Below are 24,856 nucleotides of genomic sequence, written 5' to 3' on the forward strand. Positions count from 1 at the left end.
GACCCACTCCTTGGATTCAATTAATAAAGTAGAATGGATGACAAAAGTTAGAGAAACATTTTACTTAGTAGATTAGTGATGTATTACAGAGAATATTAAAGGGTACGTATCAATAGCCAAATGAAGAGATACATAAGGTGAGGTCCTGAACAAATGAGCTTCTGTCCTTGTGGAGCTTGGGACCTGGCATGATGGCACACTGGTATTCTGGAACACTTCCCCAACCTGGAAGCTCTACTAAACTCCTTCTTTTTGTTTTTTTTATGGAGACTTTATTACACAGGCATGATTGATTAACTCATTGGCCATTGGTGATTGATTCAACCTCCAGCCCCTGTCTCTTCTCTGGAAACAGGGGGTGGGACTGACAATTTCAACCCTCTAGTCACAGTTGGTTTCCCTGGCAACCAGCCCCCATCCTTAGGTGCTTTCCTAAAGTCACATTAATTAACATAGAGCCAGCTGTAGTGGAAAGGGACTTATTACAACAACACACCATTTTCATCTTTATGGCTCTGAAGTCATTTTAGGAACTGAGGGCAAGAGATCAAATATTATAACAAAAGATGCTCCCATTGCCCTTATCAGGAAATTCCAAGGGATTTAGGAGCTGTGAGCCAGGAACAGTGGATGAAGACCAAACATATATAATAAATATATATATTTAGTCATTCAAATGACCAAAATATATTTCTCATATATTGCAATTCCATGGGTTTTTGTTTGTTTCTCTGTTTTGAGAGAACCAAGTATTCAATTATGATAATTTTAACTTTAAAGTCTTCCTGGGTCTAAGAACAAAAACAAAACACCTAGATGCTAGCTGAAAATCTCAGTCAAAAATCTAAGTAAATATTGCAAAATAATTCCTGATATTTGAATTTTTATGTTTCAACCTGGATTTTAGATGTCACTGACTATAACCTTCATGTTAATTAACTTCAGTCAAATGGAGACGATGATTTTAGCAAGAAATGTCAGAAAGAGGAGGATAAGAAAAGTATGTCAATCCTCACTATTCATGTTGCAGCCTTTAGTTCCAAAATAATAGAATGAAAGGCTATCTAAATTTATTCATGCAAAACGATTACGTCCCATATCTGATTTATTACCATATAGCCATGTTAACTCATGGTAGATTCATTTCCTTTATTTGCTTTCTCTGAAGGCATTTTTTTCACTTTACTGTTTACTGCTTGTCCAATATTTTGTTTTTTCTACTATTCTTTGTTCAAACTGCAAAAATATGAAATAAAAATATAATATAGAAGTATAGGCATCAGCTAACATTTTCTATGGCATATGGTACTTCAGATGCCATATGTACCAGTGTTTAGTGATTCTGGCAAAGAGGCATAGAATGGTGAAATCCAACTGCCAGGATTGCTGAAAACAAATATGTAAATGCTCCAGGGCTTTTGTTATTCATAACATACCTCTAACACAGCACATACAATATGCTGTTCATTCTGTAACTAGTGTAACTAATAAGCCACATTTTCCTCTCTTATTTTTTAAGGCTTCTCCAAGTCTGTGTGGTCTTCTGCCTCTAACCTTGAATCTCACAACTGAACTCTGCATTTCATAAAGCTCATATTAATGAAAGAGGCCTAGGGGAATACATTCATCCTTTTTCAAGGGCATTTATTTATTTTTCAAATTACAATCCAAAATCTTTTACAGGCCTCTTCTGTGAAACAAAGAAAATGCACTGGGCATGTTCTCTGGACGGCACATAGTCATTAGGGGAAAGCAGCTAATGCCAGGAAAGGCAAATTTGGGCAGAAGAACAGGAAAAGTCTCTGCGCTGTGAGGCTGTTCAGTGGTCTTCCCGACGGTGAAGTTCTATAGGACGTAATGTGAGGGGAGGTCTGTAGATATAGTTATTTTGAAAAAGGGAAATAATGATAATTTTAATAGCTTTTAAGCTACTACAAGCATTCACGTCCATGTAAAATGATCACAATTTAGAGAATAAAAGTTGACCTTATTTTGTTTTGTTGGTTTTTTCCTGCTGATTTAGACATAGCTGATGGAAGTATACCTAATCTCATCTGTTGTGTTTCATAGATAGGCAATCCACACACATGGAAAGAATAGACGAGCAGCTAGAATACTTAGGGGTCATTACGTTCCATTTGTCATCAGACAAGCCGTTTAACCTCATTGAGCCTGTTTCCATGTGTACAATGAAGATAATATCTTCCGTAGGGGTATTACTGTGAGGATAATATGATATAATCTTTGTGAAAGTGCACTTATCTAACATTATTATTATTAAAAAGAAAGCATCTGTAGATTTGCTGGTAGTTTAGAGACCTAAGGAGGCTTGTACTATTTACCACTGAGTATTTTTGCGTACACACAAAAACCTAGAAGGAATATTGGAAATGTAAAGCTATGAATGTGCCAATAAGATGCTCAGCAATGAAAATGACTCCTGGGTTTAATTCTTTTAGGTTGAATCAAGTGAAATTGCCATTTTTATAGGTCAAAAATGGTCTAATATAAGAAATTTCATTTGGTTCTCCTTAGCTGTTTTGATGGATTCCCCATGTTAACACACACACACACACACACACACACACACTCACTCACTCACTCACACATACACTCACACCCTTTCCTTTATAGCAATAACTAGTACCTAGAAGAGTAGTCTGATTTTTCTTTCTGCTTAATAGCTTCTCTTTCTATCACCTCTAATTAGTCACCAAATTATTGTGATAGTAACTCTGAAATGGCTCTCAAATGTGAACCTCTCATTTCCACTGCCATGCCCCAGTCCACGTCTTCATTTCTTGTTCAGGTTATTGAACTATTCTTCTACTTAACATTTCATGTAATAATTCTCTGTGGCAGCAGCAATGGGAATTTGAGGGCATTGGGAAGAGGAGTGGGAATATCATCTGCAGGATCAGGAAACTGTCTCCAGGTTTAGCTGAGATCCAAGATATAGTTATGAAGAGGTGTTAAGGACCTTAACAGAAGATTGGGAGGAGAAACTGAATGCTTAGGAAGTGAGTACTAATTGCTGGTCCAAAGAGGAAGATCCGATCAGGGAGCTCTAGGATAAGGTAACAGAATTTGCCTTAGCACAGTTATTAAATTGCCCATTCTGTAGTCTCACTGTCGGCCATTGGGATGGGGGATAAATCTCTTCTTGCCTATAGATGAAAATTATATGGAAGGATGGTTTCTCTGGAAAATTGGGAACTTGGCCTTTCTACAGGAAAAGTAGATGGAGTTCCATTCCAGGATCTCCTGTGGAAAAGTTCTCAAATGGGACCTGAGGTCCCTGGAAAGCTACCATGTAATAATAACTTTTCCTTCCCATAGGTACAGATAAGATTGGTACTTTCTAACTATTTTTCTTAAACAAGGTAGCTCAAGGTTGCTGAGCTCTTTTTTGAAAAGTTCCATTACTGAATTGAAAGGAAAAATGAATAAAATCTCTCCTTAAAAGCTCCTTTTGGGGCTGGCCCCGTGGCCGAGTGGTTAAGTTCGCGCGCTCCGCTGCAGGCGGCCCAGTGTTTCGTTAGTTCGAATCCTGGGCGCGGACATGGCACTGCTCATCAGACCACGCTGAGGCAGCGTCCCACATGCCACAACTAGAAGGACCCACAACAAAGAATATACAACTATGTACCGGGGGGCTTTGGGGAGAAAAAGGGGAAAAAATAAAATCTTTAAAAAAAAAAAAAGCTCCTTTTGTTTAGGATTATACTTGATTTGTATTTTGATATGTATATATCCACATATAAAATATTGAAAACCTTGTCTCTGAATTCCAAACAAGACAAAAGGAAGTTACAATTGAGTCTCACCACAGGTGAAATAGTTTCTAATTTCTTCCTGGAAAAAATAATAAAAAATACTAAGTATAAGAACACTTTTTCTCCTTCCAGGTGTGTCATATTGGAAAAACATGCAGAGAATCAGAAATTAGGAACAAGTAATCTTTCTATCATCTGGACCCAATTCTGAGGAAATGATACCAATTCGGGGACCTTTAACAATTGCAATTTTTTGTCTTCAAAGAGAGATGTCTGGCTTAGAGAGGAAAGCATCCTCAAATTCAGCAGAAACTGTGATAAATTGTTTTCCTGATTTTATTATTGACCTAAGACTTGTTGGATATATCTGGTCTACTAGGGAAGTTCTTCAGTCAGAAAAAAAAGATAATAGTGGTGATGAAAGCTTTCAAAATAACTCATCTCTGATTATTAGAAGGAGCCAATGTAACGCAGATATATTCCAGAGAATGGTGTCATCTACCATTGATGATAACAATTCTCAAGTGAGACTAGATTATGATGCTTTCTTAGATCTTAGGTAAAGTAGGCAGACTTTTAAAGAACTACATCCTACCCTAATGAACTTATAATAAATACATTTTGGAAAATTCAGAAAGGACAGAAAAAAGTTCTTCATAACAAAGTGAGGCTCCCAAGAACAGTAGAGAACCCAGGACAGACATGTTAATCAATGGATCAGTCAATCAATTAGTCAATTCAATACCCTAGAACTAGATTCTATAAGAGACACTGAAGATAGAAAATAAATATGACACAGTATCAACCCTCAAGGAGCTTTAGTCTAATAGAAGAGGAAGGGGACAAGGACCAAAAGACTACCTGAGACAGAATAGCCATAGTGTGAGGTGGGGACAGATTCCTTCTGCTTGGCTGTTCAGGGAAGGATTTTCAGAAGGAGAATTATCTGAGGTTGGTCTTGAGAGATGAATAGTAGCCTGCCAGAAAGGGAGGGAAGACATTACAGTTGGAGGGGACAGCATGTAGCAGATTTAGAAGGCCTGAAAGAGTCATATTGGAAAGAGCAGGAAATGAAAGATTGGGATTTATGGAAAATATGGGTTACAGAAAAGATGAACTAGGGAGGTGAAGAAAAAAATAGAAATTTGAGAACTTGGAAAATACAGTAACTAGATTTTATTAGTGTTTTGCAGAATGAAGAAATCATTAATGATCCAGTTATTGTGCTCAGTAAGCTAGTAACTTCAAAGCATGAACTGGCTTAAAATTGGCATAAATCGGGCACATTCCCAAGTGACAACAGATAGTCATATATCTGTAACTCCGGATTTTCCCCACCTTTTTATCCTTTCATTTCTTTCATCTCCTGATTCTCACCTCACTAAATATCTCTGTAGCTAATCTAGACGGCACTGTGGCATGGTGAAACAGGTGGAGGGTTGAGAGCAACTAGTTTTATCACAGACTACTGTGCATGACTCCGGAGTTATGCCAGGGCCACTTCTTGGATGCCCCTATGTTGCTGATTATGTCCTTACTCTAGCCTGATTTTGTCCATTCTTGAAATAACCAAAGTGAGCAATATGCAGGTGAATTCTTGTCAAAAGAAAATCTGAAGAAGATCTGTGGTATCATTTCTCCTTCAGATGCAAAGAGAGAAATGAATTGAGTAAACCTTTTGTTCATTGACTGGAACAACAGAGGCTTATTAATATTCTTGTATTTTAAAACGTATTTTCTGTTTATACTATGACTGTACCTATTCTTGTGGATCACCTAAGACATGCAGAGTGGATGCTCAAAAGTGTATTTTAGAGATAAACACTGTAGTGAGGATGGAGGATCTCAGCATTAGTCCATCAACATGATGTATTTTCTAAGTAAATAATTACTTATCATTATAATAACTCAGGTACAAATGTTGCCATTAAGGCATTGAGAAAATATCTCTATATATCTATCTATAACTATATATCTTATAGAATATTTCTATATACATATGTATGCACATGTGTGTGTGCATGCATGCACGCGCTCACACACACACACACACACACACACTCTGTACTTTAGAAAAGAGCCAAACCCCTTTATGACAAATTTGTCAACAGAATAAACAATCTTGAATATAACGTGAAGCTTGCCAAGTCCTGTCAGAAAACTCTTGTGGCTCAATGCAATTCTCGAATGGCAAAGAACCACTAAAATAACCCCTTCACTCAGACTCCTGTGATTCCCTGCAGGGAGCTTTCGTTGCAGTTGTCACTGTGAAACAGCAATCAAACTTAACGTATAGATACAGGGAGTGAAGGCATGTGAGTGTCTGTGTGCGCTCTGGTGCATATGTGTGTATGTATGTATATAGAGGGACAGCTGAAGTCTTGCTCTAATAAAATATGTATGAATAATTGGCAGAAGAGGTCTGTTAGGATTTCAGTATCTTTTTTTTTTCACTCAATAGAGTTCAAACTTTATTAAAGCTAATGGAGATTTTCATTCACCTTATAATAATTGATTTTTAAGTCCACATCTCATAGGACAAAATAGTCACATAGACAGTATTTTTCACATGATAAGTTGTGATCCATTAGGAAGTTATGAAATTAATTAAGAGGATTGTGACCAGAATTTTACAAAATGAAGTTGAATGGAATAGAAAACTATGGGAGAGAGTATATAGCATATAGTAAAAGTATTGTTTTCTTGTGAAACCTCTGTGTGAGCATGTGTGTGTGAGCGTGTGTGTGTGTTAGATCCTTATCTCCACTTTAAAATGTAGGTTATAAAAAACGTTGAAATTTGCTAACTATATTAGTCTGCTCAGGCTGCCATAAACAAAATACCATTGACTGGGTAGCTTGAACAACAGTAATTTATTTTCTCACAGTTTTGGAGGCTGGTAGTCTGCAAGCAGGAGCCAGGTTGGTTGTGTTCTCGTGAGGGCTCTCTTACAGGCTTTCAGTCAGTTGCTTTCCTCACATGGTGGAGAGAGAGAGAGAGCAAACTCTGGTGTCTCGTGAGGGCACTAATCCCATCATGAGGGCCCCATCCTCATGACCTAACCTGAACCTAATTACCTCCCAAAGGCCTCATCTCCAAATGCCATCATTTTGGAGGTTGAGGCTTCTGCATATGAATTTGGGGGGACACAATTCAGTTCATAGCACTGACATAGAGATTATATCTTAATTGTCTGTTCGGTTTACAGTATTCTCATGCTGGAGACCGTGAACTCCCTGGAGGCAAGTATTAGATGTATTTCATCTTTATACTCTCCACAGCCCCAGGAGTGTCATACACTTACTGGAAGATCACAAAATAGTTATCAAACAAATGTTAAGAGCTTCAGATGCTTGTATTTGAAAGGATAATAAAGATAATAGTTTGCATTGATAGGTCACTTACTACTTTTCAGAGTGCTTTCCATCAGTGATCTCATTGATAATTCAGAACCATTCTGTTGGAAGGAAGCATACAGAATGTTGCATTAATAAGTTTAATTATCTCCTAAGTGTGCTACATATTATGGTAGTACACAAGAAGACATTATTTAAGTAGACCCTAAAATTTGTGTTTGGGAAGGACCCGGGTTTTATGGGGCCTGAAGCTTGTGTAATGTTGGAGAACTTCATAAGGAGCAAGAATACAAAATGATGAATAGAAAATTAGGTACAATAGTGAATATTTATTTAAAAGGAAAAAAGAAATTGCAGAGATTATGAAAGCTGACAAATACCACAAACATCCCCTAATCTAGAAAAATACAAATAACGTGAGATATTTCATCAATGATTGACATCTCTATAATACGTTCTACTTTTTTTGTTGCATACACTTTGATTGCCTTTCATATGATAAAAATTTTATAGGATCTTTTTAATAAAGAGAATAGAATGTTTCTCTACCATAGCTAATGGAAATTTCTCTTTTATTATTGACAAGTGAGATGCATAGAATGTTTGATTTCACATACAGTTATACTTGCTATTTGAAGTACTGCTACAGATTTCTGCCCTTCAAATATGTGGATTCTTATACGTTCTATGGAGTACACTTCCATTAAAAAAGACAAAAGTTATGATAGGTTTATAATTGTATAAATTGCACTATTTAATATATTTCTGAATGGAGATAACTTCTATTTTGATTAAGTATTGATGAGAACTAAATCCTCTGTTTATAATTCTGCATATTTGATGTTTAGTAGAGTTTTCCACAGACTAGTTTCTTAAACTTTATTTCTTCTCTGTTATCCTCTTACCCATAGTGCAAATACCATAGGACATTCTCATTTCATGCTACAAATTCTGGCTCTGTGCTTTCATGTTACAACCGCAGGTAAGTCAGCATATTGAGTGGTGGTATTATGGGAAGATGTTCCTACAATGGGATGGCTAGTAATAACTTAAATTAAATATCGAAGTGACTGAACATAAATATAGTTCACTAAAGTCCAACTAAATGTACCTCAGCTCAGCTTTCTCTTAGCCAGATCCCCAATATATCATGGACAGTATCAACCAGGGAAGTGTGATGGAAGGGAAGTTTGAGTGGAAAGATGCAGAAGTCTTAGTCAATTGCATTTAAAATATCTTTCTTTCTACTGGTGTAAAGACAGACATATAGACCAATGAAGCAGAATAGAGAGCCCACAAATGAACTCATGAATATACAATCAGCTGATCTTTGCACATGTGTATGCATATACTGTCTACTAATCTTTGACAAGGGTGCCAGGAATACACAATAGGGAAAGAGTAGTCTCTTCAACAAATGATGTTGAGAAAATGATACCCACATGCAAAAGAATGAAATTGTATTCTTATCTTACACTGTCAACAAAAGTCAACTCAAAATGGATTAACGACTTAAACGTAAGACCTGAAACCATAAAACTCCTAGAAGAAAACACTTCCTAGGGAAAAACTACTTGACATTGGCCTCATCAATGGTTTCTTGGATATGACACCAAAGGCAGAGGAAACAAAAGCAAAAATAGACAAGTGGGACTACATCAAGCTACAAGATTCTGCATAGCAAAGGAAATAATCAACAGAATAAAAGGCAACATAAGGAATGAGAGAAATATTTGCAAACTATATATGTGATAAAGGGTTAATATCCAAAATAAACAAGGGACTCTTACAGCTCAATAGCAAAAAACCCCAAATAACCTGATTACAAAATGGGCAAAGGATTTGAATAGACATTTCTCCAAGGAAGACATACAAATGACCAACAGGTATGTGAAAAAGTGCTTAAAAGCACTAATCATCAGGGAAATGCAAATCAAAACCTCAATGTGATATCACCTCACACCCATTAGGATGCCTATTATAAAAAAAAAAAGATAAGTGTTGTGAAGATGTGGAGAAATTGGAACCCTTGTACATTGTTGATGGCAATGTAAAATAGTGCAATTGCTATGGGAAAAAGTATGGAGGTTCCTCAAAAAATTAAAAATAGAACTGCTATATGATCCAGCAATTCTACTTCTGGGTATATATCCAAAAGAAGTGAAATAGGATCTTGAAGAGATATCTGCACTCTCGTGTTCACTGCAGTATTATTCAAATTAGCCAAAATATAGAAACAACCTAAATGTCCATTGACAGAAGAATGGATAGGAAATGTGGTATATATATACAACGGAATATTATTCAGCCTCAAAAAGAAAGGAAATCCTGCCATATGTGACAACATGGATGAACCTGGAGGATATTACTCTAAGTGAAATTAGCCAGTCACAGAAGGACAAATAACTTCATGATTCCTCTTATGAGGTATCTAAAATAGTCAAAGTCAGAGAAACAGAGAGTAAATAGTAGTTGCCAGAGGCTGAGGGCAGAGGGAAATGGGAAGTCCTTCTCCCAGGACCTTGGTGGGGGCTCGTGCAAGTGAAGGAGCTTGAAGCTAAAATTCGTTAGCTTCATGGTAAATCCACCTCGGCTTTGTCAGACTTAGAGAGGACCATTCATTCTTTCAATGTGTTTGGTATAACTTGTTATATGACTGCTCAACTGTACTATCCTTTTCCTATTGTAGCAGGATGCAGTCTCTGTTCACTAAGGTCTACATAATTATTATCTGTTTTGTTTATCTCATGTAAGAAGTGTGGCTGAGATGGCTAACTGTCCTCCAAAGATCCATGCTCCTTTTAGTGCTGATTGTGTGTCTGTTTGCTCTTCCTTGCTCTGGTCTATAATGCAGGGAGTCTATTGCTTATCAACTGAGAAATGCACATTTTACATATAACTCCTCATTCTAGTCCTCTCTAACACTCTATGACAGATGTCATCATATTTCCCATTTTATATATGAGGAAACCAGGTATTAGTATCTTTATTAAGGTAAGAGTAATGCGTCCAAGTATATGGTGAAATTAGGATTTAATCACAATTTGACTTTAGATTGTGTTCTCTTAACCATAATACTCAGCACTAAATATTAGTTCTCTTATAATAAAAATTTATTTAAAAATTCTTTGTAACTGTCAGGATTATTAAGAAACTCTGAGAGAATTCACAAACTGAGCGTTAGTTTCAGGTCTCAGCATTGCTAATCAAGCCAGTATCAATTATCAGCTATGCATTTTCTGGAGTCGGATGCCTTGGTTATGATGAATAATCGCTGAAAAGAACTTTGAGTCATTCTCGGAAGATTCCTACACAGATTCTTACCAAATCTTATGGAGCATGCTTTCTCTCTGCTATGGAGAGTTTTTTCAGAATTGTTTTGGTTATTCTACTTCCTTTGCATGAACACACACATTCTATTAGAAATAGAAATTGTCAATTTAAACAGAGAAGACTGCTGAGATATTGATTGGGATTCAATTGAACATTGAGATCAATTTGAGGAAAATTGAAATCTAAACATACTGAATCTTCTAGTCTATGAATATAGTATATCTCTCTAATTATTTAGGTCTTTTAAAATTTCAGCAGTGTTCTATAGTTTTCTGTGTACAAGCCTTGCACATTTTTTTGTCAGGTTTATCCCTAAGAAGTTTGTAACTCTGGATACTATTGTAAGAGTATTATTTTCCTAATTTCAGATTGTTAGAATATGGAAATAAAATTGATAAATGTAAATTGACTTTGTATCCTGTGACTTTGCTTAGTTCACCTATTTTTTTTTGTAGATTGATTTTGTAGATGTTTTTTAGAACTAATATGTTTTTGTAGATTCCTTAGGATTTTCTACATAGACCATGTGTCCTCTATGAAAAAAAATTTTTTTCATTTCTTCCTTTCCAACATGGGTGGTTTTCATTTTTTAATTGCCTTATTTTACTGGCTAAGATCTCCAGGGCAATGTTGAATAAAAGTGCTGAGAGTGATCATCCTTGCCTTATTCCAAAACTTATAGGTAGTAACCAATCATTCACCACTAAGTATTATGTTTTTTAGATTTTTTATAGATATCTTTTGAGTTGCAGAAGTTCCTTTCTAGCTATAGTTTATATAGAGTTTTATCATAAATGGGTGTTGAATTTATCAACCAATTGTTTTGCATCTATTGAAATGTTCATTTCAGCAATTTTATTAGTCATGTGTTGCTTAATGATCAAGATCCGTTCTGAGAAATGCATTGTTAGGTGATTTTGTCATTGTGCAAACATCATAAAATGTACTTACACAAACCTAGATGGTATAGCCTACTACACACCTAGTCTATATGGTACTAATCTTATGGGACCACCATCCTATATGAGGTCCATCATGAAGCAAAAGGTTGTTATGCAGCACATGACTGTATTATGTTTTACCATGTTTTTCTTCAAATTTGTCCTGCTTTGGGTTCATTTAGTTTGTTGGATTTGTAGGTTTGGTGTTTTCATCAAATTTGGAAATTTTTCATCCATTATTTTTTCAAATATTGTTTTCTGTCTCCAGCTCCTTCTCTCCTTTTGGGGCTCTATTCACTTGTATGTTTGACCAGATTACTAAAGCTCTGCCCACTTGTTTTTTAGTATTTTTTCCTTTTTTCTTTCATTTTGGAAAATTAATAATGTTATGTCTGTAAATTCACTGGTACTTTCTTCTCTAATGTCTAAGCAGCAGTTGATCCCATTCCGTGTGTTTTTGCTTTTAAGATATGGTATTTTTACATCTCTATAAGTACAATTTTTTTTATATGTACCTCCCATTTCTCTCCTCATCATGGTCATGTTTTCCTTTATCTTCTTAAATATATGGAGTTTTTCATGTTAACTGTTTTAATATTCCTAACTGCTAGTTCCATCATTTATGTCACTTTTATGTGTGTTTCTATATTGTTTGATTTTTATTCTGGTTATGTGTCATATTTTTTTGTTTATGTGCATGTCTTGTAATTTTTGGTTAGAGGCCAGACATTGTGAATTTATGTTGTTGGTTGATTTTGTTGTTGGTTGGCGAATTTATTGTGTTGGTTGATGGGTTTTGATTTATTCTTTTAAATAATGTTAGATTTTGTCCAGGTACACAGTTAATCAGTTGTATGCTTTCAAGGTTTGATTTTTGTTTGTAAGTATAGAGAATCCTTTAGTCTGGGACTAATTTAGCCCCACTATTAAGGTGATGACCTTCTGAGAATTCCATATGATAACCACGTGTTATGAGATCTTTCCACTCTGACTGGTAAGGCAAACTATTTCTGGCCTTGTGTGAGCTCCAGAATTGTTTTTCCTATTCCTCTTTGGTACCCCCATCCTGCGACCCCATCTTGCAGTTTTCTCTGCCAAAGACTCTGTTGGTAGATCTATGGAGCTCTTTCTATATAAAGCTCCCTCTTCTTCACTACTTTACCCTGCAAATTATAGCTGCCTTGAACTGTCTCTCTATCTCCTCAACTAGGATAGACTGATGATTTTTGTTTGGGCTCTTCCTTCTTGTTCTGTGTACTGGATATTGTCTCCAAGCAGTAAGCTGGTGAAAATGTAGGGTTTAATTTATTTGTTTCCCATTTCTTAGGGATCACTGCCCTGTGCTACTTCTTGTCCCATGTCTGAAATGGCTTCTTCATATATTTGTCCATGTTTTTAGTTGTTTAAAGTGGGAAAGTAAATCTAGTCTCTGTGATTTCATCTGGTCAGAAATTGAAGTCTATAATATTATTTGTAATGTCTGCAGAGTATTCCATTTTATGGATATACCATAATTTAACTAGTTACCTGTTGTTGGATATTTACACTTTTCCAATCACAAAAATCTGTATTCATAAATATTATGAAAATTCTTATGCATATATACTTCTATGTATTTTATCTAAAAATACATAGATAAAGTGTCTGGGTCAATGAATGTAAAAACTAAGACATTTTTGGTCAATTGTATGGATATTACTTATCCCATTTAAAATAAGTGCTGGGATTCCTTAGGAACTCACTAAATAGCAGTCTTCTTCACTACCCAATTTTTGAACAAGCATACTTAATACAAAGGATTGTACATATAGGCCAAAATAGAACCCTTGTTGCCTAGAAAAGTCAAATTAGATGTGTGAAGGCTAAATAAGCCTGCTAACTGAAGCCAGGGTGAGTAGAATTGCCCATGTACAGATAATGCTGGACCATGGGGAGCTTCACTATAGGGACAGAGTCTGTATCTTGAGGAGTAATGAGTGGCTTGTTCCCAGTGGAAGGCCACTAGCAATAGATTCCCAGGAGGAAGCAGGAAGGAACTGAGCTGACAACACTTCAGTTTATTGTTCCAAAATCTACTAATCAGGAAAGTCATTCCACTTCCTGGGGCAATTAGAATAAAGTTGTGTAAAAGACACTAGCATTTACACTAATTAAGGTCTCTTAATATGGAAGAAAATATCAGGAGAGAGTAAGAAATGTTTCTCTGCTGATAACAAATAATAGTTATTGATAGCTTACTATATTCCAAATAACAGGTATTATTTCATTAAGTCCTTACCTTAACCCTATGTAGGTAGGTACCATTTTACAGAAGAGGCTGAAGATCTGTACCGAGGAGGATCTAGAATTACTCAGTAGAGCTCACAATATTTCTGAGTGTGCTTTGCAGGCCACAGGCATCAGAAGTAACTGTGTAGCTTTTTAAACTGTAGTATGTAGTACAATTTCCAAAATATGTGGAAAAGTATAACTTTCATAAAATTTTCATATAACTGAATATAATTTCTGCCTAGAGCCACTGTTCCCAATTGAGGACAAAAATATTAATCTACTGACATTCAGTTAAACCCAGGAATTCATGGATTATCTTGTTGTAGGTTTAAATTTATTCAAATTCAGACTTCTGCTCCACTTTCTTTTCCTGAGGTTGTGTCTAAGTTCCAAAGTTATGTTTTCAATGATTCCATGGCATCAGTGTTTGGTCTTAACTGTCCTCTTAACTTCTTGATCTTTACTGGCCAGGAGTTTCACATTCACACGTAATTCTGTTCTCCCTCTGCAAGGTTCCTTTTGCTCTGGTTGGGCAGGCTCCATCTATTCCTGGGGTGGTGGTGGGTGGGGAAATGGGATGTTATCTGACTCTGCCCCAAATCCATTGTCTATGGCATAATCCTTGGATTTTGCTCTTCAAAATAAGCCTTTTCTTGCCTTTCAAAGTTGTGGGCTCTGTGGAATTAAAATTTCTGTTGAAAACCAATAATTAGATTCTTGTTCTTTTTGTTTTTTGTCATGAGGTAATGCTACTTCGGACTGAATAGGGAAAGAACAACAAGAAAAGTTAGTGATATGGGTGATAAATGGGGAGAGAAACCTCAGTTGTTATCTCAAAATATTAGCCTCTTTTGTGAAAATGCAGGATATTTTGAATCAGAACCTCTGGGCATGGGGCCTGGGCATCATCATTTCATCAGGTTCCCAGATTGGCCACTGATCTCAGATGGACTCCAGAGGATGTTGAGGAGGCTAGAGATAACCTAGCAGATGTCATAATGATGTGAATAGTTGGCTGCTTGGACTAAACATAAATTTTTTTTTTTTTAAAGATTGGCACCTGAGCTGACAACTGTTGCCAATCTTCTTTTCTTTTTTTTTTTATTCTTCTCCCAAAGTCCCCCAGTGCATAGTTGTATATTCTAGTTGTGAGCACCTCTGGTTTGTGCTATGTGGGACGCTGCCTCAGCATGGCCTGATGAGCAGGGCCATGTCCACGTCCAGGATCCCAGCTGGTGAAACCCTGGCCCGCTGAAGCAGAGCGCACCAACTTAACAAGTCGGCCACAAGGCCGGCTCCTAAACATAAAAATTTACTTGGATTTATCAGAATGCATTTGCTAGAAAGTCGAGGATCCTTCTGTCAAGTATTTTGTCTTTTACTCTTTCTACACTTTTCCCTGGATTTCTGCTTTTTTCAGTCTTATTTACCCAAGGTTCCACTCCTTCTCTCTCCTAGATGGGGGGAGGGAGTTTGAGTGAAGTGGAAAAATGAATAGTTATTGGGCATCTATGATGTTCTTAAACCTTTATATGATCTCAGTTAATCTGCACAACATTCAATTAATTCTCAGAAAGGTTAAATAAATTGCTCAAGATTGCACAGGTAGCAGGTGACAGAGCTGGGATGAAAATCCAAGGCCATCTGATCTCAAAGCTGGGTGATAATGACTTTTATTTGCTGCTGTTCTGGACAGAGGCTGTAGTGGTACCCTGATTCCTCATCAACATTCCCCACTTCCCGGCCATATGGAAGGCCTAATCCTCACTTTTCTTTTTCCCATACTAATTATCAGACTGAGTCTGTAAAAGAAATTTCATGTGTTGTATTGACTTTTCTGTTTTAGATTGGCAACAATAGTTTTCTTGTTTATGTGGCACTTTATGAAGTACTCTACAGAGTTGTGATTTAAGGCGTCTTGATTAATACCTACACGGGTTTGAAGCTCAGGCTAACAGTTGTGTGGGCGAGTTAGACTCTGAGATCCCTACATTACTCTTTTTTGGATTTTGGTGTTAGGACCCATTTCATAGAGTTTTTAAAAAAATACGTAAACATTCTTTTTCCTTGGAATGAACTTCTTCAGGTCTAAGGTGTCTATAGACTCTCTTTGTGTGGGATTACCTTTCTTTCTTTTTTTTTTTTACACGGCAGAGGTCTTTTATTTTCTTTCAGTATCATGCCATGAATTCATAGGGAATGGGTTCCAGCAGCTCAGGCTTCTTTCCATTGGTTCTCACAAAGTGTGCTTCTCTGGGTGGAGCAGGCTGGCGCTTCAGTTGAACCCAAGTACCCTTCTCTTTGGCTTCCTTCTTTTTCTGATCATTTTCCTTCACACGTTTCAGGAAGCTATCCCGGCTCTTAGAATGCTTAATATGCTCAATACGTACATTAATTCTTTTGGCAAGAATCTTGCCCTTTACTTGTTTGTTTACAACAATGCCAACAGCATGCTGGGTAACATTGTAGACTCTTCCAGTTTTGCCATGGTAACATTTGTGGGGCATTCCTTTTTGAACAGTGCCCATTCCCTTGATGTCTACAATATCACCTTTCTTGTAGATTCGCATGTATGTGGCCAAAGGAACAACTCCATGTTTTCTAAATGGCCTAGAGAGCATATAGGGGGTGCCTTTCCTCTTTCCCTTTGTGTTGGTCATTTTGGCGAATTACTGGAAGATGGTGGCGCCGGCCGAAAGGGTGGGATTACCTTTCTTAATGGCATTTTGGTTCAGAGTGGTTGAGTTATGAATTAAGGGAAGATATGGTACAGTTATGGGGGAAGTGGGAGGACGAGAGTTTGCAGAGAGAAGTAGAAGGGACAGACGCTTGCTATTTGCCTTTTGGCCTGTTGGCCCTTTCAGGTTCCCTGAAGTCCAGCATCCTTTTTTTTTTTTCTTCTTCTCCCCCAAACCCCCTAGTACATAGTTGTATATTCTGGTTGTGGTATGTGGGACGCCGCCTCAGCATGGTTTGATAAGCCGCGCCATGTCTGCACCCAGGATCTGAACTGGCGAAACCCTGGGTCGCTGAAGCAGAGCATGAGAACTGAACCACTGGGCCATGGGGGCTGGCCCCCTCCAGCATAATTTAATACACAGTCTCACTTCTTTCCTGGTCTCAGGTTGGTGTGGCTGGCTGCATACAAGGACTCTCCTGTCTGTGTAGCCTGCTGTGCTGAGGCACTGCCTCTCTCTTTCTCCAAATCAGTGGAAAATGTAAGTGTATTCAAGTACTTCCTGATGTATTCCAGGCTGCATATTTTAGAAATTAGATATTAAAGGCATTTTTCCCTTAATAAATGAGGGAAAGTGTGGATTCAGTTACTATTTGAAGACATTAAATCCATATAGTGGGGGAGACATTAACATAAAAATCTTCCTCTTGAGCCCTTCTTTGCTGGCTAGTGTGGATTGTGCCTTGGCAGAATTTAAACTAGCCAGTTAAAATTATCTCATCCTCTTGGTTTAAAACAGTTCCACATTACATAAATAATCAGACCTTCCAAAATTCAGCTCTCTCCTATCCTACTTGAAAGATGATATATGGATTCAAGAGAATTATGTGTCCTCATGGTCGCAGGAAAAGAGGAGATTTATCTATGTGGGGCTTTGGGTTTTCCCTGGGTTCTGGGCAATGCCCCCTTTCCCTCCTCATCATGGGCATCCTTATGGAATCACCTGTAGAAGGCTGAGGCTAATGAAACTTTGGGTCCAGTCTGCTGGTGTGGCCAGGGCACGGTGATCCTCCACTTACAGAAGTGACTTCACTGTAACTCTTCGTGGAATTGCTGATCCTCAGCAGTTTCAATAGTGATGCCACCTCATTTCTCATCTCCCATTAGCAGACCTTCTGGTTCTCGACTCAGTTACTTCACATTAGAATTTCTAAGTCTCTTGCAAACCTCAAAGAAAAAGATTCAGAAGGTGCTGTTCTTTACTCTCTTTTGTGCCTGTGTTGCATCACAGTTTCTAATCTCCATCAGATATCTGGTGTCGATGATGAGCAGCTGAGGTGATGATCTCCTAGATTTCCAAATTTACTTCCCATTCTGCTTACTTGTATATCTTAATGTGCATTCCTTCCCAGAATCAAATATTTGGGACGTATTTGGGAGAGGATCTATCGAGACACTAGTAGGGGAGTGGGGAAGTGCAACCAGGAAAGGAGGAAGGCCAAAAAAGAGTGCATTATCAAGCACCTTATGATGTGGTTTGAAAGACAGTAGAACATAAGCCTCAGAGTTACCCCACCCAAGGGAGCAGGGAGTTGGGGTATTTATGTACCATGGCCACCAGTCATTGGTTGAGGGTTGATCTTGTGGGGCATTCATTTTCAAAAACTCTCTGTCTGCTGTATGTAGAGGCAGAGCAGGCTTTGATGGCCAGAGAAAGCCATCAGGCAAAGAGATAAAGGTGCTTCAGTTGAAAGTCAGGCTGGCACGCACAGATGGTAAAGGCTGAGAGGGTATGGCTGGGGCATCAACAGCGTCTGCTATAGTCTACTCCTGGCACCACTTAGATACACTCGTGATGCATGATGAGTTTACTCTGTTCTGTCACTGGTTCTTCAAGTTTGTCGCTGGTTATAGCTTCAAAAAAATGAAAGAACACAAAAAACGCAAATAAACTATTTAACAGAAGAGGGCTATTGGGACAAATTACAGGCCCCACTTCTGTAGTTAATAGTGTGGTAAGTGAAAGTCATGTATTTTTCTCCTCTATTACACATCATAGATTCTTCTCACCCATGGCTGGCACTTCTACTCATCTGGATTGCTCACTCAAGTATCCCAAATCTTCACCCCTGAGGAGTCTGAGCCCCTAGTTGCTATGCCTTTGTCTGGCTGTGGTTGCTGTAAATTTTCTACTTTTTCCATTTGTGGTTACCATCAGGCATATAGGCACTATGAGATGCTTCAGTGAATTTCCTGAATTCCAGACATACTTCTCCGATTTGATATTAGCCAGTATAGTGATTGAGATTGATAATCAGGTAGAATATTAACTTTTCTCTGCCAGAAACAACTAAGTGGCAGCTGTGGCTTTAGGTTTATTGGAAAACTTACTATATCTCCTGGTAGAAGGATTCACCCCTAGGGAATCATGAACTCTAGTTCTGTAGAGCTTAAAATTGTGGAATGGGAAACACAGTTCCCTCAAATGAGTCACCAGGAATAATGGTGTGAGAGGCTATTCCTACTTCCATCTCTTGGTGGTGAATTCAAAGTATATAGCCCATTTTGAAGGAAAGCCCCTAGTGTTGCAAGGTGTCAACCCTAGCCAACAATTGGCTTCATCTTTAAGAGGTCATTCCAATGTTCTATCTGGCTTGCAGTTTCTGAATGATGCTGTGTATGGTCGGATAGGAGATCCAGGGGTCATGTGGCTTACTGACTTCATTATAAAATGTTTGCATTGTGTTATTATTATCTCAGTCTTGTATCCAAGAACCCTGTAAATATTTGGGTATTCCATTTTTATCAGTGTAAAATTTCTCTTGTAAGTGGTTATAGGTCACTCTGGGGAAGTATAAGGGGGATCATTATTGTATATACTTGTAGTGTGTGGGCTCCTTCCTCAAGGAGATTGACTTTCCCTTTGATCAATAGACTCTGGGTCTGAGAACTGGGCAAGATCTGGAAAGTGAATGAAGGATCATGACATTTAATTGCAGTGGCTGACACCAACTTTCTGTTTACTTGCTCTTGATCTGTTTTTGGTTATACAGGTGAAGCAACATTCATATTATCTGTTAAGTTTGCCTCTTGTAACTGTAAGGTCTATTAGCTATTGTCATATGGTTTCTGTGGGTGAGGACCCCAAAGTCACTCCAGCCTTTGTCCATTCCATTCCAGTTGGCTGGCTATGTCCATCTCTCTTCAGGAAGTCAAATGCTACCACCTGACCTCTCTTATTTTGGAATCCTATTTTCCCGTTGAAACTAGGGGACTCAGTTGCATAAGAGCATGCCCTGTTGTCATCTCTGACCTAAAGAGGACACCCACCTCATCTCAATGATCCTGGTGCCTTCCTTATTGCTTTAATAAAGGGAGTATCCTTGGGCTCCCCTGAGGAACATAGGCTTATGTGTTCTCTGGTCATGTGTAATAAATCCACTTTAACATGTTCATTTCTCTGATCATTTTGACTCCATCATCAATGCTTTGCTCAGGCAATTCTATCTCATTTACTGTAGGCCACTATCATCTCCACATTTCAGGGGGCTATCCCAGCAGCATGTTAGGATTGGCTCAAAGCATCTTTGTTCCCAGTGCCCTGAGTCATGGGAGAGTAATCGACAAATTAAAAAATGCTTTATATCTCCTCCCCAATCCTATACTCTCAGATCCATTCTTGGGCATGTTCACTTGGTTCCTACTGGTACAAATTAGTCAGGGTCAGTAGCTATTTTGGTAAATAACCTTTCTTCCCAGTAGAGACAATACTTCCCTAGTCTGGGCTGGGCTGAGAGTTGTTCCTGATTATTGTTTTAAAACAGTGGTTCTGAAAAGTGGTTCTCCAGACCAGCAGTATTAGCATCACCTGGGAATTTGTTAGAAAATCAAGTTCCCAAGTCTCATCCCAGACCAACTGAATCAGAAACTGTGGAGGTGGGAGCCCGGTAATCTATGATTTAATGAGCACTACAAGTGATGCTGATGCATGTTAAAGTTTAAGAGCCACTTATCTAGAAGCCATGAGCAGAAGTGCGGGCAGATCTTGAGGAAGGCAGTATCATTGTGTGGGGCATCTGCCTTAGGTGAGGACTTTTCACGTCTCCAGGCAAGGAGAGGCTATGATCCTCTACCAAAAAGAAAAGAGCCTCTTCTGCTACAGAGTTTTAGATTTAATGGTTCAAAGTTCTTATGTGTATACACCCAGATATTCTTTTTCTGGGTTTTAGATCCCCTTCTTCCCTATCAGGGCCATGAATTTAGCATAGGGACTTGCCATGGGATTGTAAATTCAACTTTCGCTTGTAACTGCTACTTTTCCCATAGGATCCACAACCTGATTTTCAGCACAGTTTGCCTTCTGGCTGCTGAGGATGAGGGTCTCTTTAAATACTGCCATAACAGACCAATGACTTTCACACTATGTTTTGAGTTGATAGTTGCCTGATACAACCTTATGATTTTCTTCCTTCATCACTTTGGTGGCTCAATAACACCCAAACACATTCCCTATCCCCTTGCCTCTCAAATCTCAGAGATGTTGCATATGCACAAGTAAATCCTCTTCCACATGACTCCCATCCCAATTCACCATAGATAAGACTCTTATTGTGTTGCTATGGTACTGTAGGATTTACTACCATCTTATTGCTGTCTTAGTTTGAGTTCCTCTAGAAGAATATTCTAAGACAAAGATTCAGTTGCATGTAGATTTAACAACTCCCATCTCATTGTCCAGAACTGTGACACATGGTCTAATTATATTATTAGGACTATTCCTAGTGTCCTGGACTATTCAAGAATTTAGTTTTCCTACCCACCACAATGGAAAGCAGCAAGAGAGGAGAGGGGTGGAAGTGGATATTAAGTCAGCCAAACAGCAATGTTTGCCCCCAAAACATTATACACAAACACGCACACTCATACATGTATGTGAATGCATATGTATTTTATTCTAGCTTCTGTTCACATAACAATGTACATCTTTTAAAGTGTAGAATGAGTAGCAGGATGGTGGTTGGTAAAAGAGATGGTAGAAATGACAGAAAGTCAGAACGCTAGTTTGTATTGAGGAGAAGAGTTAGAGAGAGTGGATGTGCTTCTGCAGCACCAGCAGTAGTTTGTGGGCATGGAGAAGTTTTGTATGGACTTCTTTTTTCACTTAAAAGCAGTTTTAAGAAGGCAAGGGTTTGGAGTGCAAAGCATTTGTACAATAGATCACTGAGAAGCTGCCAAATCAGAGAAAAAAATGGAATGCACAAAATTATGAGAAAGAGAGAGGATGCACATAATGATTGCTCAATAATGTTTATTGACCAGAAATGAGTTTGAATTCTTACAATTCTGTGGACCTGGGTTGCTCAGGCTAAATTAGGAAGCTCTTCATTGCCTCTTTAGGAAACTGAATGGTGAGATTTGCTTACCTGATTGCCTTTTGTGTGGTAAAAATTCTTAGTGGTTTGCAAAACCTTATTTTGAAAAAAGTAGGATAAAACAACATGTTAAATTAGAAAAATAAATTTGAAGCTTGACTCTCAAAAGGGATTTTTTTCCATATCTTTCTCTAAAATTTAATAACAGTATTAGCACTCATTCCTCCAACAGCATAAACCTGTATACCCCTAATGCTTAGAATTTTGTTTCTGATACTATTTTCAACTGAAGGGAAATACATCTCCTTAGAGGGCAGATGTTTCAGTGACCTAAAGTAGGATAAAGTTAGGATTGGAAACAGCAGGTCTGAAACATACAGTTTTTGTCAGAGAGCAAAGATGTTTTTAAGAATGTTAGGGGGTAAAGACTAAAAGGGTAAAGAACATATCTAGTTCAAGTTATTAAAATTTGAGCATCAAAACCCAATAATGATTATTTTTAATTGACATAAGTTGAATGTATGAAAGCCTATGAATTCATAATGACATGCCAAAAAGAAAAAAGTCCGAACTATGGAAAGTTTGAAAACAAAAAAGGAAGAGAATATAGCAGAATAGGATTATATTTTTAATTTGTTTTAATAAGTAGGGGAAAGCTTTGTTCCTTCTATTAAGCATATGAATTTTATAAATTATGGTTATTCTTGTTTCTCTGAGTAAATAGAGAATAGTGAATACAGAGAACAGTGAGTAAAACAAATGATCAGCACTGGTGGTTACCCCTAATACTGGTGTATGACCAGTTGTCATGCATAATCACCAAGTAGCAAAAGGCTTTACCATGTATACTGAGATGACACAGTGGCCAAGTATCCTGCAAAGGAGATTTACCTTCACGTAATTTACTCTTTAGCTAGGCAATGAGACTTCTAGATGGCTTTACTGATTATAGTGAGAAAAAACTAAGATATCAATACATTTCCAATTGTTTTAGGCAGTTTTCTAAGATATTCCTTTCTTAGTATTCACATCCTTGTGTAATCCACTCCCCTTGAGTGAGGGCCAGGCCACACTCAAATGAACACATCAAACAAACAGAATATAGCAAAGAGATGAGACATCATTTCCTAGATTAGGTTTTGGAAAGACTGACTTCCATCCTTCATTGTCTCTCTCTGGCTTTATTGGCTTGCTGGCTCTGATGAAGCCAGCTGCCCTGTGGAGTTACTAACAGCTGATGAAGAACTGAGGTCCTCTGTTCTATAGCCCAGGAGGAACTGAATTCTACCAACAACCAAATGAATAAGCTTGAGAGGTCATTCAGTTGAGCCTTGTGATGACTGCATCCTTGGATGACTCCTTGATTGCAGCCTTGTGAGAGACCCTGAACCACAGGACCCAGTTGAGCTGTGCCCAGATTCCTGACTCACAGAAGCTGTGAGATAATAAATAGTGTTGTTGTAAGCCATTAATTTTCAGAGTAATTTGTTACATGGCAATAGATAATTAATATGCTAACACTTATAATGCCAAAGAAATGAAGTTTAGGTGCATCCTTGTTCCATGTCCCAATCAGGAATGTATTGGCAGATGATCCAGAGTTTGCTACCTGAGCTAGAAAGAGAACTCTTTCATTTGTGTGAGTTGAGATTTCTGCTAGGGAGATATGTCCGCTAAACTCATTGTAAACCAACCATATACGAGAATAAGAACATGCATTCCTATAAGAATAGAGATAATACAGAAAAAAAATATAAGGATTTTAAATACCAGAAAAAATTTAACTGGTTTTAGTGTAAGTGTAATAAATTCAAATCACTGTTATTTTGTGATATGTTTTGTCTATTTTTTAAGGAGTTTAAGGCATTAAGAGTTTCTAATATAGTAGATTCTAATATACTATGTTAGATTCTAATAGTAGTAGAGTACAGTATAAAAGATTCTATTAGTAGTAGATTTAAATCGAGTTTTAGAATAGTTTGAGCAAATAAATTTAGAGTCAATGTTCAGATGTTTGGGGAAATGTTGATTTATTAATTATGTAAATACAATGTAGATATATACAGGAATGTTAATTTTTAATTCTTGAAAGACTATTACATATTTAGTATTTTCATTGGATAAATAAATTGGGTATTAAGAATATTCTTCTTGATGTCCTAAAGCTCCTTAGATTTTAAAGAATCTATCGATATTGGCTATTAGTTGAGGGACTTCTAAAATTTTAAATGCCTGTCAACTGTCCATACCTCCTTAAGCTTCCTTCCCCCATTATAAATGAGAGTGACTTCTAACGACTTTCAATGAAATACTTTCATTTCATAGTAACACATACTCGTATCTCAGATAATTTCTGAATTGTCTTTTAATGGTAATTATTGAAACTAGATAATATTAACTATAGGTCAAAAATAAATAAGAGTTTCTTGGATATTGGGTGTGTTATTGAACTGGTTATTGCCATGGGTAACTGAAGCCCAGTCCTACTGGAGATCCTCTGCAGAATCATGTAGAATACAAATGAACTTTTTCTCCAAAGGTCAGGAGGCCAAGGCTCTTAGCCAATGACTGTCTCCATTTGGTTGAGGGTTGCCCTTGGGAATCCTTGCACTTCAGGCTGCCTAGGAACTCTAATTCAAATGAAAGAATTAAGAATAACTCATTCTTGAATGATTTTTTAGGTAGATAATAGTGCCCCATATTTACTTTGTAGTCTCCCATGTTATATTCAATTTCACTTTAACAAATAAATACTTTTCTTTCCTCATAGAAACTAGAAGTAGACAATGGCAATGGCGGTAGGAGATTGTATAATATTTTAGATAGTGACAGATCCAGAGAAACTTCTTCCCAATCTCTTAGGGGTGGATATTTTGCTTTTTCCTCACTTCTAAAGCGTCATTCCATGTGGAAGTATTGAATTAGAGTGACATTCATGGCAGATTTAGCTGTACAGAGAAAACACACACACAGTTTGACTCCTCCTGACGTAAGTTGTACAAGGGCAGGCCCCTCTACTCGGGATGCCTGTAGTGGTAAGTTGTTTCTTGTGATTGAATGAGTACGGATGAGGAAAGCCCCTCACCTGTAAGCCAGTCTAAGTAATAAAGGTAATATTTTGATTTCTGTC

At 37.6% G+C, this 24,856-nt stretch overlaps 2 protein-coding genes across 5 annotated transcripts in view; one reads left to right on the forward strand and one right to left on the reverse strand.

Annotated features, from left to right (window-relative positions):
- The window catches only part of ANTXR2 (ANTXR cell adhesion molecule 2), a 233,451-nt gene that overhangs the window by 24,029 nt on the left and 184,566 nt on the right, over positions 1–24,856 (forward strand). The gene's annotated exons all lie outside the window — the stretch shown is intronic.
- Positions 15,834–16,362, reverse strand: LOC106828071 (large ribosomal subunit protein eL21-like). The gene has a single exon (XM_044766212.2). It carries the CDS (start codon positions 16,335–16,337, stop codon positions 15,855–15,857), a length of 483 nt encoding a protein of 160 aa, XP_044622147.1. The 5' UTR covers positions 16,338–16,362; the 3' UTR covers positions 15,834–15,854.

Source organism: Equus asinus, chromosome 3 (genome assembly GCF_041296235.1).
Source record: "Equus asinus isolate D_3611 breed Donkey chromosome 3, EquAss-T2T_v2, whole genome shotgun sequence".
NCBI classification, from domain to species: Eukaryota; Metazoa; Chordata; class Mammalia; order Perissodactyla; family Equidae; genus Equus; species Equus asinus.